Raw genomic sequence first — 17408 nt, 5'->3', positions numbered from 1 at the left:
GCTTCCTTAGCTTATTGAGGATAAGCCACCGGGCAGCGTACTTAATTGGTGCATGAAAATAAATTTTGCTAACTGCTGCTCATAATAAGTTTACACATAACTGTAAGGACGTTGACAAGCAACTGTTTTCCGTAAGCTTTGCGATTTGACAGAGGCCCTGAAAATCGTCGGATGTTACTTACAGCATGCTTACTTTAGCGGGAAAGAATGGCTACGTCAAGAACCAGTATTGCGAAATGATGCAGAAGTTCGCAAATTTATAGAAAAATATTTTGCAGTCAATCGCAATATTATACTCAGTTTTGCTGTAACATTCCGGAGAAGCTCTACACAACTGCCCAAAGCAGGATGCCAGTTCTACTTATTTTACTTCTTAAATATATGGCCAGTAAATCAGGTTGAATGGATAAGCATGTCCGCATTTTTTATCGGATGCCAGTGTATAAAAATCAAAATTGAATGCAATATATAAAATAAAAAAAATTCAATCCACAAGCTCACCGACGCCACTGCGTCTGTGAAACTTTCTCTGTCCGAAGAATTTGATTTATTTCCCATTGATTCATATGATCGAGCCGTCGCAGGATTGAGGCACCTTTATTATGAAAATAATCTGAATAATAAATCCTGTCTTCACAAAATTTGATTGTCGTGACTTGATACATTTGGCTAGAATTCTGAACTGTAAAGTTAACGTGCCTAAGTTTTCACGTTTTTTGCCCGTGCTGTATAAACATATTAGGAAAATAATTTAAGAGAAGCCTCTAGCATACTAAAAGTAGGTGAAGGTGTTTATTTTTATTTTTTTTTGTTTAGAAAATAAAACGGGCAGCCCAACGATAGTCGTGCACATTATATTTGGACGCATGGAGCAACGGCAGTTGGTCCTGACGAGCGACTGTCTAAACAAGTTGTTTAAGCGGATCGCAGAGGGTAAAAACAAAAGCAAGTAAAATGAACATGTGGTTGTTCATTTGAATAATAGACATACATGTACAGGAAAACGAAGGAAAGGAAAAATTGTTGCTAACCACAGTGTCTAACGCCGTCTGCTGAGGGCTGAACAGTGGTTAGGAGCTGAGCAGGTGTGAAAGGACAGGGAGAGAGGATATAAAGGAAAATGAAACAAACAGTAACAAAATACAGCCGAAAGTTAGCTGCTTAAGCTACTTCTGAATCTTGACCCAGGAGAAAACTGTTCACCCAAGGCGGAGTATTTCTCACTAGATTTACTTTGTCGTGCACTGTGCCGCCGCTTGCTGGTGATTAAGTGAAATTCGCGCTTTTTCACGTAGAACTATGCGCTTCTTGAGGCCTGCTGATAGGTGGTACTTTTCTTGCCTCTTTCAGTGAATTGTGCATGGAATAGAGCGCGAAGCTCACCTGGTGGCCTCACATTGAACGGCTGCGCACAGCAGACGGTTTTCCCATCAGAAGCAGACAAGGTAGGGAACGTACCACCTGTTATAGAGGGTCGAAAACAGGAAATCCTTGTAATGCTGCTAGTGCACGTGCCTGTGTGAACGGATGCCACGATGACACCTCAGCATCGCGAATGCATTGCAGTCACTGCACGCTCTATCGCCTACAGGACCTCGTTGGTTGGACAAAACGCAATTTCCACACGTGCATCCATACGAGTACGCGGAGAAAAATGAAAGAAAAACGCAGGAAAAACCACACCTAAAAAACAAGTTTCTCTTCCTGGGTAGGTGTAGGACGCCTCCAAGATTCATGGTCGGCTACTCCTTAAATGATATTAGCCCACTGAGGTCAAACACTACACAAAGAATATCAGTTGTGTGCAACGCGAGGACGTGGCTCCAGTAACATGATAATGCGAGTGACATTCTTTATCTAGGTGAGGCGTTATAAGCCTATCTATCTATCTATCTATCTATCTATCTATCTATCTATCTATCTATCTATCTATCTATCTATCTATCTATCTATCTATCTATCTATCTATCTATCTATCTATCTATCTATCTATCTATCTATCTATCTATCTATCTATCTATCTATCTGCAGTCAAAATTGTTCTCTAGCTAGGTCAAGTGGATGTGCGAACATGATGTTGGAGCTCAACAGTCATCGATGACCACTGCAAAATACTGACAGCAGATGTGGGACGAGCTCTGCAAACCCATCGACGGACAGAAGCGCAACGGCAAGTCCTAGTGTCGAGAAGGTGCTGAAGGTGCTGAAGCACCTTCTCGACGAGAAGGTTGGCACGCGTCGAGGGCGTGAACGACCCATTCTACGCCGACACATTACCACCTGGTGCTCTGGCGGCTGCTAGGCAGACTCGAAGAAGCCATGCAGGAGGCGATCGATGTTATTGAGGAGTATCTCTGCCCCACCGGACTTTGATGTTCTCCCGCCATGTCTGAGCTTCTGCTTTACAGAAAAGAAAAGGCAGAAAGACCCAAAGATCGGAAGCCAGTCTCGAAAAGGAGCATCAGTCTTCGCACTTGTGACAGAGGGGGGATTATGCCCAGGGTCGACGTCATTCGGATCTTGGGCATGTTTGTCGAATTCAACGGTGGGAACAGAGCGGCTATCTACGTGATCACCGCAAAGACGGACAGCGCTCTCTTCCTCGTTCGCAGAATCGTAAACCGACTCCTTCATACTATGCCACTTCACGTACACGATTTATACGCACAAATGGCTCAGAGCGGAGCGAGACAAGCTCAACGCTCTCATCCTTAAAGTAGTCAAAAGGGCTCTCGAGCTTCCCATCAGGACCCATACTGAGCATCTACTCAAGCTGGGGGCACATAACATTGCCGAGTAGATTGTCGAAACCCAAGAGCGCGCGCAACTCGCTCGCCTGGCCACCACAGGGGCAGGTAAACGCACCCCTGAAGAGCTGGGTTACCATCCTGCGGGATTCTAATTGGCCAGTGACCCCATCCCTAGGTGCATTCGAGACAAGTTCGAAGCGGCGCCCCTGCTTCGAAACGTCCATCCTGCGGGATTCTAATTGGCCAGTGACCCCATCCCTAGGTGCATTCGAGACGAGTTCGAAGTGGCGCCCGTGCTCCGAAACGTCCATACCGTCCACAACGAGAGCAGACGCAAGGCCAGAGCAGCAGCGATCCTCAAATAGATCAAGCAACAAGACATCAGAGCAAGCTTCGTCGACGCTGCAGAGTACAGCGATGGGAAGACCTTTGCCATCATCGTGGGTGACTACAGCGGCAAGATGTATAATAGCGCCTCGATTCGAACTTCAGACCCCGAAGTCACCGAGCAAGCCACCGTCGCCCTCGCCCTGCTAAACGGTCGTTGGTCCGAGATCTATCGCGATTCCAAAGCGGCAGTTAGGGCTCTTCAGAAGGGTTGTATCGCCGAGCAAGCTGTTCGCGTTGTTAGCGTGTGGAGTCCTTATGCTCTCTCGCATAATTCGATTCACTGGTTTCCCTCTCAAGTAGAGTCGGTCGTGGGTGCTCCCCCCGCACCTCAATGGGTCTGCTCACGAGGCTGCGCGCGACCTCACAAACCGCGCTTCCTCCGTAAGGAGCGCCGACTCCGCTCCCCCCGACGGCCACAGGGACGCTTCCGCTACTCACAACGAGGTTACGAAATTCTTTTACGTGTCTGGAAGAGTCTTTACACCCCCTCACCGCAAGTTGAATAGGGAGCAAGCCCTTTCTCTTAGACTCTCACATATCAGCACATACCCGTGCCTGGCCGTTCTGCACAAAGTGTACCTCAACGTATATCGTGACAACGCCTGCCCGTCCAGCGGGCAGACGTCCACTCTAGCACAAATGCTCTGGGAGTGCGGGCCGATATACGCAAGTTGAGCAAGGAGCAGTGGGACTGGCTTCTGCGTAGCCCCGCTCTAGACACCCAAATCCTGGCGTTCCGGCATTCCCGCGACCGGCGGGCTGGACCTGCCGGTCCTGATGTGGGACTAGCCCGGTGGGCGACGAATTCGCGTCCTCGCCGGACCTCCAATAAAGCTTCTTTTTGCTCAGATGGGCGTGCTTATTCCATTGTGATTTTTCGAGTCACGTCATCTGACTCTTGTCATGCCGTCGTCCTTAAGACTACTACGCCGATGAAATGACGCAAGTTGTCGCATAGCTTGGGCCACCAGTTATGTGCTCGTGGTTGTGATGTCATCGTAGTCATTCCATCGACTCACGCCATGCCACCGTCGTGACGCCACCGTCGTTTACAGCAGTCATGCATTGTCATACCACCATCTAGATGCCAATGTGGTCGTTACTCCATCGCTCCAGCTTCGCCATCCGACTCTCGTTATGCCAGCATAGTCACTCCATCGCTATGGCGGCGTCGTCATGCATTCGTTGTCATGCAATTGTAGTGACATTGCTGTTGACATTACATCATCATCATCATTATCATCATCATCGATCTTTGTCCTCCGACTCTCGTCAGCTATTGTCTACAAGCCATCGTCCTCACACAATTGTCGTCATACCACTGTCCTCATGCACATCGTCATGATGCCACCGTGGTCATTGCATCGTCATCTCTCCAGCTTCATAATTTAGCTCTTGTCATGTAGTCGTCGTCACACATTCTAGGCTGAAAGAGTGACCTAAGTTGTCTAACATCTGGGACCACTAGGCACGTACTCATGATGGTGTTGCCACCATAGACATTACATCGTCGTAATTCGAGAGCGGCCATTCGACTCTCGGTGTGTCGTCATTGTAATGCTGCAGTCATCATACAGTCATCATGAATTCGCTGTCGTAGCGTCCTCGTGTTGTGGTTGTGGTCGTTTCATCGGTGTCACCCCAGCTTTGTCATGCTACTCTCGTGATCCGATCTTCACGTATACGTTGTCAAACTCTCGTCGTGATGCCGTCGATGTCGCTTCATCATCCTTATATTAACTGCAACAACCGGCATTCATCATGTCGTTGTCGTCCTTAACTCGTTATGACACAATCATCTTCATACCATAGTAACACTGTCGTCTGACCATCCTCATCAATTCAGGAACGTCAACTCATCGTCGTGATGCCATCGTCATCGTACGGCCTATGCCGTTTCATCTTCGTCATTTTACCGTAATCATGCTGTCTCCATTTAATCGTGATTATGCCACCGTTGTCATGCCATCATTGCCATTGCGTCATCGTAAGCCAGTCGCGCTCGTGCATTGGTTGCCGTACCAATGTCGTCATTCGGTCATGCTTGTGCCATCGTCATCCACAAGCTTTGTCCTCCGGTAGTCGTCGTCCTATCATCGTCCTCGTGCCATTGTCAACATGCACTCGTCATCATCCCAATATCCTCATGCCGGCGTCGTCACACTGTTCTCGGCATAACGTCGTCGTTTCAGAATCGCCATCTCGTGCTCGCGTCGTCATCGTCACACCGCCTTGCCGTTTTCATCCACGTTGATTTTTGTCGTCATCTCTGCGTCGTCATACGGTTATCGTCACGCCGTCATGCTCATTGGCAACTCTGGCAAGCGAGCGCCACAGCAATGTATGTCGACTAATGCAGGAGACAGCATATGTTGCATATAGCCGAAGCAAGCAAAATCTCCCGATGACCACTACTGGTGATATACGAATGGGACTTAAGAAATACGATGTGTCCTTACATTGCTAAAATAGCAATCATGTTACCGGCGACAGTCATTCTGAGATAACTTCTGCCGTATATATTATACTTACAACTCGCGGACATGTAGTTTTCTTGCATTTATTTACTTATCAGGATTAATCAGCCCTCCATCCCATTACACGCAAGCAAGCAAGCACTAGGGCGGGGAAATGACGTTACCAAATACACAAGTGAAAATTATTACCGCCTTACACAGCTGACATGGTTAACTTATGATACCGCTAGTGGGGGGTCACATTCGTAATCGTGCTATTGTACAGCTCCGTATTCATAGTGCTGAGGCCATAGTCATGTGGTGGGGGGCGATTCGACATCCCTCTGTCTCACTGCCAGAGTTTCTTCACGCGGTTTCTGAACCGTATGTGCCGAACGCCGGGGAACTATAGGCGGGCAGCCGTAAATCTTTTGCATCAAATAGCACACTTATATGTTTTAACACTCCTGGTGAGCACACGTATGAGTGATCAATTATGATTACTATGACTGAATGAGCTCTCCAAGGCGTCACTACTCCCGCTTGGATTGACAAACCTAGTGCGGAGATAAATGCGTCTCTGGACGCCATGCGAGAGGCTAAATTTAGCGCCAATTTCTTCATGCATGACGTAACAACGGCACCATCTGCGCACGCGATATATGCTTTATCGAGTAATGGCTTCTTTCCTCTACACAACGACACCGAAGTAAGGCGCGTGGGTAGTATGGTTGCTGGATTATAAGCAATACTAGCATTACAAGTTTTCGTTTCATGTATACAGATTTACCAAAAGTTGGCCGAGTTGGTATGCATTCATACTTTGAGAAAGTTCCAAGTAGCGCGACAAGATGCCAACAAAGGGCCTGCTGACATAACTTAACGTTGTTTTAAGCCAAAAAAGAAATGCCAATGAAGCGGCACCTTATTTTTCTTTTACATTTCGCAGCGCTGTGCACCATGGCCGTTCCATCAGTGTCACCCTCGAAAACCGGCTTGCAGCCTTCCATTGGATTCATTGACAGCTGCTGGACAGTTCCGTTCATCACGGCTTTCATGAGCCTCCTTGTGTCCATTCCACAGACCAACAGTGGCCTGCTGTTCGTCCTGTTTATGGACGGATATGGCGTCGATCGGCAAACAGCCTCATGGCCTAGAACCATGCAGACAGTGACGACCAGCCTTATGGGTAAAATATGGATCATTACGTGAGCAGCAGCGGTCGTTGGGTACGACATATAACGCATTTAATATATCTTCTCAATGTGGCCCTTATGGTTCGTATATCGCATTTTTGTTCTTTTTTTTACTGCACATACCTTAATATCACCCGTGGCTGATAGCCCAACTCTAATCGTGGAAGTGGATTGTTTAAAGAGATGGTCATTACTTGCACAAGCATCCCGTCTACGTAAGCTACAAATTAACAAAATTGGGCTCAATAAGTTCTCATACGAAATTTTACCATATATATACTTCATTTTACAAATTTTCTCCTGTGATTATAAAATATAAACACGCCAAATAAACGGCATCTTTATATTTCATAATGAACAGCGACCAACTAGCCCAACAAGAAGTGCTCTCTCCTGTAAGTTCGCGAGGCGTATGCACAAATGAAATGAATTCTCAGAAAGACGCCAGTTTCTAGATATTCAGTTCTGAGGTTCGCGACGAAGCACTTTGGCGTTTGAACAATAGTTGTGCTTCTGTGCTTAAAACGGCGTTTCCTTTGAAAAAATTATGCGGACCAACAATACCATCTCAGGGCAAGTTTAATGGTGCATACACCAAATCGATGCTATCCGTACAATTTGTTCTATGTCGATATACTTTGCAACCTCACCGCCTACAATTCGTTAATTGCAGTATGTCGTAATATAAATAATAACATACGTATTACAGTGCGATAAGGGTGTGAGTATTACTGATTTCCAGTTCTTTTTTTCACTAACGTTAGTACATTTATTTCGAAGGTTTTGCACTCGGAGCTATTCAACACAGAGTGTCCATTCACAGCACGATCCTGGCTGGCGCCCTTCTGTGCCCTGTGGCTATCATCGCCAGCGCCTTCGTCCCAAACATGGTTTGGATGTCCGTAACCTTGGGAGTTCTCTACGGTACGTGCTCACTGCTCACTGGACGGCAACTCCCAAATAAAGGTCTCAAGTATCTAGCTTATTAATGCTGGTACATGGAATGCTGGAGTTGCGTACGCCTGAATAATGCTAAGCGTATAAAGAAGTGACAGTCTGTAGAACGTAATTATTCTTGAGCGCTCAAGGAGAGGCAGCGCTTGATTTCAAGGTCAAAATAACGGGGCCATAGCAACCTCCTGATGATTTGTTTCTTGCTCCACCACTCCTATCTGAATCAACCAGGAGAACATGTAGAATTTCATTTCTATTAGACCCCATTTTGGTTAAACCTTATTTCTTGTGCAAGTAGCTCACAGAAAAGTGTATGTAAAGCGGACTGCTGGGAACATTTGCCCGAAAGCGTAACAGCGAAATTTATCCTGATTGCATTATCGGTTTTCTAAATGCTTCCAATGAGGCTTCAAATGTTTTGGTACCTAGGCTGTGGGAAGTGGGAGCCCAAGATTTTTCACTATGCTCTCACCACATATTCCCCCACGTCACAGACCAGTGGTGTGCTATCACGAGCACTATGCATGTGCGTTAAACCTTTTTCGCAGATGAGAGGGCGACAAGACAGCCACTCCTTTTATTCGCAGTGACTGAAGTGTGCGCATGCTGAGCACATTGGAAGATGCTCACCGTGCGGTTGCGGTTCCCTTTCCGAAAGCGAGAACACCGGAAGCTTCGGTGGCTTGCACCTCAATGAGGTCACGGCCGCTCGCTCTGGAAATAAGCTATTACACGTAGATAGATAGAAAATACCTTCTTCCCTATTCACTATACCCAAAACACGCACAAGCTAAAATCTCTTCAATTAAAGCCACTGAATTTCTCAGAGCAAGCAGGGCGTGAGGCCCTGGCGATTGCCAACTTTACCTCTCCCGTTCCCTCTGCCTCGAAAGTAGGTAGCATACAATAAACTGGCGCGCTGGGTAACATAGTCACTCTTTAAAGAGCCAATATGGATATAATGGGCCTGGAATACTAGTCGTCCATCAAAGGAGTTTCGTTTTCGTTAGAAGCGGCACCGCATATTCAGGACGATGAGTCAAACGAGAACAGGGTGAAAGCAGCAGTCGACGTTTCCACAAGTGAACTTCTGATTTTCAAGGCATCGCCTTGAGCAAAAGTCCTCTCGTCGCCGTCGAAACGTCTCGAATTTTCATCTCCCGCCTTCCCCTTGTTTTCCCAACTCATATTGAAGCGTTTTGTAAACCCAAATGCATGCCTTGCAGCATCCAGGTGAACTAAAAAGTTAAGGTTGAGGAGATTATCAACTAAGATCTCGCATATGCTCCAAGCTATCTTTGTAGATGGCAGATTTCTCGCACAGCATTACTTTAAATGTCGATTATGCTATTCCTACTTAAGTAGAGGTTTTATTTGTGCTTTAAGCTCATCACTGACACCTGAACTGAACGCAGTTTAGGAGAGAACCCAATCTACAGAGGAAGTAGTTTCGGAGTTTTGACGACTGAATCCTGTGGACCAAATAAAGCGTCCTACTTTTTGAGAAATCACAAATTAGACCACTGAGTGATAAGAGAAGCTCACCACGACAATAGAGATGCCACAAGACGTTTCTTTGACACCGGCAAGGTGAAGGCGACGGATTCTTTTACAACTGCAATCGGATCCGACGAACTGAGCATTACGTACGCATAAGTTTAGTTACAGCAGTTTAGTGACAGGCAAATATATGATGTTCGCTGCTTCGCCTTCACTTCGTTCGAGAAGACACAAACAAACAATTACGATTAGTCTCGCTATTTCAACATGTATGCCGTCCAACTAAGTTATGGATAGAGAAAAGCACATCAAGTTTCCAACGTACAGTAATATATATGTATATATATATATATATATATATATATATATATATATATATATATCGGGTGTTTCAACAAACATATCTAAATTTTAAAAAATTCCTATGGCAGATAGCACAATTCTAGTGCATGAGCTGGTCTACTTGAAGAGGCGGACATCACTTGCGCGAAAATTTGAAATGCATAATCTGCTAATTAACAAAATGCACCAATAAATAATTGCTCATATTGCAATTTATAAATTCTAGCCACGGATTCCGTAAGTTAGATCCACATTGACGGAATTCACAAGATGACACCAGTCTTGTGATTACCTGTTTCGCTGGAGGTCAGTGAGCTATCGTTTCTGTGAAAGTTATAATAAAAGGGGCTGCAGAAAATAGGGCTCGTGGCTTAAATGTTTCAAAAGAAGCTTTCGAATCTATTCGCGATGCTAAATTTAAGTTATAGGCAGAAGCACTCAGTTATTTTATTTGTTTGCATAGTGTCTTTCTTCAGTTTCTTTTATTTTCTTGGCTCCCTTTCCTTTTTGGTTTATTTATACTTGTATTTAATTTTAGTGATTTTCTTTCTCGAGTGCCATCTTCTGCCGCTCTTTATATTATCGCTTTCAGAGAGACGATAGCTCACTAACTTTCAGCGTAACAAACCATCCCTGCCCCCATCCCCCCTGCCATCGTCCAGGCCCCATTCAAGAAAAAAAAGCACACAACCGACCGATACACGGCCGTGTCACCGGCCGTGTTAATTGCATTCCTTTCCTTTTAAATCTGCACCCTCTCCGATAACGCACTTTCGGTCGTTGCCTCACCTACCCGTCTTACCCCCTCTCCCCTTTGGAGAACCCTCCCTATACATACTGTGCCGAGGAAAGCATATGTCGCCTTGAAAAACGACAAGCGTAGTTGTCGAAATGTATGCTCCCGCTTTTACCTTGTTCTCGTTTCGCTTGCCGAGGTAGCCCATGAGCGTGGAGGCGCGACGATCACTTGATGATGTTAGCGGAATGACGTTGGGATGAGAACGACAAAGGCTGTATAACGATGATGGCATGACGACAATGGTACACTGATGTAATAACAGCGTTGCGACGAAGACATGAGGACAGCGACACGACCACATGCGACACACATACGACACGACGAGAAGTACGGCGATCACAGGACCAAGACGGCATAGGGACGACATTATGAAAACCTATGCATGATAGCGTCTGTGTAACAATGACACAATGGCAACGGTCATATGACAACATTGGCATAATAACTATCGAATGACGAAAACCATGATTCGGATAGAATGACGAACGTCGAGCGACGTGATGGAACAACGACGGGGATATGACGACGATGGCATGACCAGAATCGGATGTTAATGTTACAATCATGGCAATAGAAAGACCACGACGACATGCCAGCGACGGTGAGACAACGAATGCATGACGATGACTGTATGACGCGGACGCCGTGACGATGCTCGCGTAACAATGGCGTGAGAACAATGAATAACGACGAGTGTAGGATGACAATGAGGAGACGATGACTATCGCAAAACCTGTATGACGACCGTGGCGTGACGAGGACGGCATGACGAGAGTGGTCTGATGAAGCTGGAGTAACATAAATGGCATGACTAAAACCGCACTATCACGCTGGTCTCAATGGATGCCTGATAGCGACTGTCTGACAATGGCAGCTGGACAAGGGTTGTTCATCTTGATTGAATGACAACAGTATGATTACAATGCAGTGACAAAGAATGACTGACGCCGATGGAGAGATGAAGGTTGTATGACGACAATGGGATAAGGTTACCGAGGTAATCACAATGACTAAACGACAGCATGACGACGAATGCTCGACCACGACATGTTCTAGACGACGGCGTCGTGACGATCGAATGACCAGAGTGCGACGACAAAGCTGGAATGACGACAATGCAAGGAGCACGAGGCCATCAGGATCCTGAACGCGTACATATGGCCCAAGATATGACGCAAGGAGCACCACTAAGTCGTAGTAGAAGGCGTGACGACGACGAAAGTCATATCACGAAGCATGACGAAAGTCAGATCACGAAGCGGAAATGACGACGAATGAATGACTACGAGGGCATCACTATGGCGGCGTGACAACGAATGAATGACGGCTGTATGACGACGATGCCATGACGACAGTGACGTTATGGCGACGGCATGATGAGTGCCCTATAACAAAGCTGGAATGACGTTGATGAAATGAAGGCGACGGCACTACGACCGCGAGCGCATACGTAGTGGCCGAAGTTATTACACAGCTAAGGCCAATGAGTCGTGGTGCATGAGAATTACGGCACGACAAAAGTACGAAATAACGAAGCTGGATTGACACAATGTGGAGGTCACTGCAGCATAACAACAGGGAGCACATCGCTAGTTGCCCAAGCAGGTAGACAACTTGGGACACACAGTCGGCGTGAGAGGATAGATAGATAGATAGATAGATAGATAGATAGATAGATAGATAGATAGATAGATAGATAGATAGATAGATAGATAGATAGATAGATAGATAGATAGATTCAAAACGGCTGAAGTAGGCAAAGAATGCTATTCGCATTAAAAACAAGCTAGTACATTACCGTTTTGAGGTGAGCGCTTACGAGGCCACCCCCCCCCCCCCCTTCCACGTGCAAGGGCGTCATCCGAGGCATCTACCTTACCGACGGGCCCGCAGCGATCGACAAAAAGCTCTTCAACCTGAGAAATCCCATGGCTCTGGGCGCCAAAAGAATCAAGAACACTGGCACCATGTTGGTCCTGTTTGAGGGGTACCGGGTGCCAAATTTTATCACAGGCACAAGGACTTTATTTCGCAAGCAAATGGACGTGTGCTACACAGCTGCGGCCCACTCGGGCGCCGCTCCGACGTCTGCCCTTCGCCCAACGACGCCATCTGCAGAGGATGTGGAGAAGCAAACCCCGACGCTCAGCATAGGTGCGATCCCAAATGCAAGTTGTGCTGAGGCGACCACCTTATCGCCGCCATGGAGTGCAAGCGAAGATTTCAGACGCCGTATCCCGTTCGAAGAACATTTTCGTTCACAAGAGCGCCAATATGTAGGCGGCTGTTTCATGAGTTACAAGACACACGTGTCACAATATTCATGTCATAACCTATCATTTATGTTCGTCAGACACTCTAGTCATACTATGCCAAATTTGGTACCCACCAAATCAACGAAACGACCAAAAGGCTAAGATGTAGGCGGTTAGATAGATAGATAGATAGATAGATAGATAGATATATCGATAGATAGATAGAGATAGATAGATAGATAGATAGAGATAGATAGATAGATAGATAGATAGATAGATAGATAGATAGATAGATAGATAGATAGATAGATAGATAGATAGATAGATAGATAGATAGATAGATAGATAGATAGATAGATAGATAGATAGATAGATACTGTCAAAGTGGCAAACGCTTGCCAAGAAATGCATCGCATTGAAATTCATGGGCCATATGAATTTTTCATTATTAGAGCGTGATAGAGAACATGTACCATGTATGGCGAATTTTACCCAGAATTCCTCCGCCCCACTAAAGCCGTCCGCGATCTTGGTGAACAGCGAATAATTTAAAGAGGTTTCCATGTTTTGGTGATGTTGCAGGACGACACATAATTTTCCATATACGCGACCGAGCTTTTGTGGAAGAAGATGTTCGCAAAATGAACTCTACCTTAGAGAATGCATTGCTCTAATACGACGCCGAATCTTCTATATATGCTTTGCTTTTCTAAGAACAAAATTGACTTGGTGCACTTAACGATGGCGATTGTGACGGTGCCGCTTCAATCTTGCTTGCAAAGTTCTATGTGCGCATAAATATAGTATTCATATTCTTGACGCACACGTTTCACGATACGGACCAGTACAATGTGCCATCAGCGCATTCAAAAATGATAGTGGAGTGTCACTTGGATACGTCCTTGCATTGATTGTGGTCGCTGCATGAATTTCGTTATTAACTAGGCATAGACCACTGTTCAAAAGTTACTGTGAGAGGGCAAGTTATATCGAAGCAGCTGACTTAAGTCGCTGTGAGAAGCAGGACTGACGTCGTTTAGGGCGCCAGCCTAAAGGAGAGACGCAAAAGACATCGCGCATCTTCCGCAACAAGCCATTTCCTAGCTTCCTGCCGAAGGAAATAAGAAAATAATAGAAACCGCGGCTTTGGCTATTAGTAAGCTATGGCGATTAAACGCGGTGGATAACAAGGAAGCCGCAGCAAAAGCTTAGGGTCCTACAAGAAGGAATCGAATCGAAATATTGGGAAGGTAGCAGTATGGACGATAGGGTGAACACATATAGTTGATATTGTTATCAAGATTATTTGGGAAGAAATGGAGTTGAGCACATCAAAAGGACATATTTCTTGAATATTTCTTGAAGGACATATTCGGCATCACGAATGCTACTCTGCACAGGACAGAAGCTCATTGGGTGAAAAAGAGCGTTACAAGGTAGACGACCAGTGAGAAGGTAGTCAATAAATGCAGGTGCATGGGAGATGGACCTGTCACAACTGGCCGTGAGCCAAGGTCTGTCTGTGCTGCCCAGGAATGTTAATTACGCATGGGTGGCTCGGCAACTAAGTCTTGTGAAGGTCCCCGTGTAAAGCTTGCAAAAAGAAGCACTAAAGCGTGCCCTTTCGTACGGGCATATTCGGGCATACGAAAATGACATGCTTTACTGTTTCCAGCGTATTCCAACTGCAGTGGCTGGGACACTCGGCTCGCAAAAGGAAATATGCATATCTATTGCCGTATTATATAAGAGTGAAGCAAGTCATGCATAGAATAGATAAAAGCTGGTGTATTGGAGGAAAAGACCGACAGAAATAAGAGCCAACAAAATGAGGACGGCAGAAAATTGTCTCGTGAAAGAGATTATGAAATGGCCGACATAGAATGAAGTCTCCTTGGATTAATGGAGGTGGCTCATAGAGGCATTCGTCCTACAGTGGGCATAGGACAAGCTAATAATAAAAGAAATATATGATGATTGCAAACGCAAGTCCTCTGTGCACACGAGAGAAATGCACTTAAAAAGAAACTGTATGCAAGACGTATCGCAGCTAACTGTTTGCCACTTTATATCATTTCAGGGGCTTCGTTCGGCGCCCTTGCTATAGGAGCAGCGGTGTACGTCGTCTGCTATTTTGAAGAGTACCGAGGCTTCGCCACTGGTATCAAGTTCCTGGGCGTTTCGGTGTCAGGAATTGTCGGACCTTCACTCCTGCCACACTTGGCGTCGGAACATGGCCTAAAAGGTTGCTTCCTTATTGTGGGAGCACTGACACTGAACCTGATTCCTTTTGCTTTCATGCTGCGATACGCGAAACCCATCAGGTGGTCGTGTTGCAGACAGAAGACGGCGTCGGGCGAAGCAGTGAAGGATGCGCCCGCCATCTACGGGGCGACAGCGCGAACTCAAGACTCCAGTGCTAGTAATTATACTATACAACAGCCAGTGTTCGCACTTGACGCGGAATTAGGGATTAGCAACGGTGAGGTAGGCCAAACTGCAGACCATATCGGTACCAAGAGTGCAGTGGGTGTTGCGTCAAAGCCTTTGATTACCTCTGCAACACCATCGGATAAACCTCTGGAACGGCAAAGCACTCCCTTGGGTATTATCTCGCAAGTCATTGAGGTTTTGCGATCGCCATGCTTCTACATTCTCTTGGTGGCTATGGTGGCATCAGACTTTACTCTTCCGCTCTTTGGTTCGACTATAGTTGACTATGCAGCGGACAAAGGCATAGCATTGAACGCCGCCGCGCAGCTCGTGACGTGCCAGTGTTCGGGAGGATTCATCGGACGCCTCATCATTCCTCTGATCACTGACAAGCTCGCGCACAGCCGTTGCCCCATCACAGCCCTCAGCCTGGCAGTGTTGGCACTGTGTTTCTGGATTTTTCCCCACGTTGGCAGCTTCGCGGCCATGGCAGTGGTCAGTTTCGTGACCGGTGTCCAGCAGGGTTACCTGAACGCCTTCAAGTCCGTCCTCGTAGCGGACTACCTGGGCGTGCACAGCGTTGCAGTGTCCTGGGGTCTCATGGGCGTGGCATTGCTACCGCTCGTACTCTGCGAACCTTCTATCGTGGGTAAGCAGGTCTTCCAAATTGCCGATTTTTTCCCTCTACCTGCGCGCGTGGGAACGAGAAAACTACGAATGAGCATGTAGAGGGGATATTTCTAGCACTTTTGTTATTTGAATAATCAAACTGCAAGCCGGCGGTGGTAGAATTAATACTCGCTGCTCCCTCATTCCTGTTGCAGTGATTTCCGGACATTGATTTTGTAGTTATTTTAGTATCCGCACCTGTATCTACAGCGAAACTGAAGCCTTTGTAGCCCAATAAATGCAAGGAAAGAAGTTCCTCATCCTAAAGGAAGAAAGCTATTAAGGAAATTCCTCCACGGAATTGACATTGGTTCACGTTGCCGAAAACTAAGGCTTGGTAAATACTGCCATGTCTTTTTTGAAACAAAAATTTACTGTCCGCTTCTTTTGGCATTACCAACCTGCAAACCACTGGATACTGTGAAGCTTTCATGACGTACCGGTAATGTGGGGTGACTATAGGGTATCTGACATACGCTATTTGCAGTTTGTGCGACAGTTCCGGATGACTTAGTTTTCTACATAGTTCTAACCCGCTCTTTCTTTAAACATCGTAAAGGCTTGTTCGTTTGTGCTTGACGCTTAACATGTGCTACTGGCGATACCTGGCGAGCATTGGTAAAAAACGTTCGTCATTTTATCTAGTGGCTTTTTTCATTGCCGATGAGCAAGATAAGGTTCTCCGTAGGTGCATAAAGAAAATGCGACAACTGTCGATTTTGGATTAAGCGAGGGCACGTCATGCATCGCTACGTCCATAAGCTGACACGATCTCACGTGCAGCAAGGGATGGATGACGTTGCGGGGTGTCTAATGAAAATGCCGATCTTCCTGTTCACACAAAGAGATGCACAAATTTGTCTATAGATGCTCGATTTTCATGTTGGACAGAAAACAATGCGGTGTATTGTAAAAAAAAAAAAACTTTCGAGGTCTTTTGAATCATTTGATGTTTCGGTACCTAAATGAAATTTCATTTCCAAGATTCGATAGAACATGATTTATTCTCTGAAATGAATTAAAATTATTTCAGATCTGCCAAGTAGTTGCCTCATTAAAACATTTCGGCGTTTTACATGCATTTCAATACGGATATTGGAGTTTCCCTGAGGTAAACATTCCCCTTAAGTCAAAAAGGATGTCAATTGCAGCCAGCGTTCTAGAAACGTGGGCGGTAAAATTTTACTAGACTTTGCACTGAAGCAGTATAGAGATAAAGCTGCACAATTTTGCGAATGTGGGGGGGTGCGGAATGGGTAAGGAGCATAATCTGCTGCCTACTGGATTTTGGCGTATTGCTGGTAGACTCGAGTATCTAAACACATACAATACTTGCGACGGTGCAGTCGGATCTGTGTTCGATACTATGGTCATTATAAGGTATATTTGGCTGCAATGCACAGTACCCTAGAAGCGGCATCATTCTGCGTGTAGAAGTAACATTTGAGTCTAGCAAACAACTAATGAAGATGAAACTTACCACTTTTTATAATAACAGCTGCAGTAATGCAAAGCAACTGCATGAACCTAATACAAGTACAGTGACGGTACCACCATTGAAAGCTCTTATCACTGTGAAAGATTACAGTCGAGTTCATTGCTATCGACAAATACAGCTTTACCTTGGCTGCTTCTGTCACGAAATCATGCACTTTCTGATGGTC

At 45.8% G+C, this 17408-nt stretch overlaps 1 protein-coding gene across 3 annotated transcripts in view; it reads left to right on the top strand.

Annotated features, from left to right (window-relative positions):
• The window catches only part of LOC126524642 (monocarboxylate transporter 14-like), a 344518-nt gene that overhangs the window by 55993 nt on the left and 271117 nt on the right, over positions 1-17408 (top strand). For all 3 annotated transcript variants that reach the window (XR_008611037.2, XM_055067407.1, XM_050172941.2), the window contains exons 2-5: positions 1351-1445; positions 6546-6785; positions 7573-7716; positions 14723-15724. Coding sequence is in view for 2 of the 3 variants with exons in the window: in XM_055067407.1 (XP_054923382.1) it covers positions 6557-6785; positions 7573-7716; positions 14723-15724 (1375 nt within the window). In the remaining variant the exon portion in view is untranslated. The remainder of the gene's footprint in view (positions 1-1350; positions 1446-6545; positions 6786-7572; positions 7717-14722; positions 15725-17408) is intronic.

Source organism: Dermacentor andersoni, chromosome 3 (genome assembly GCF_023375885.2).
Source record: "Dermacentor andersoni chromosome 3, qqDerAnde1_hic_scaffold, whole genome shotgun sequence".
NCBI lineage: Eukaryota > Metazoa > Arthropoda > Arachnida > Ixodida > Ixodidae > Dermacentor > Dermacentor andersoni.
This window is presented reverse-complemented; position numbering and strand designations above follow the sequence as displayed.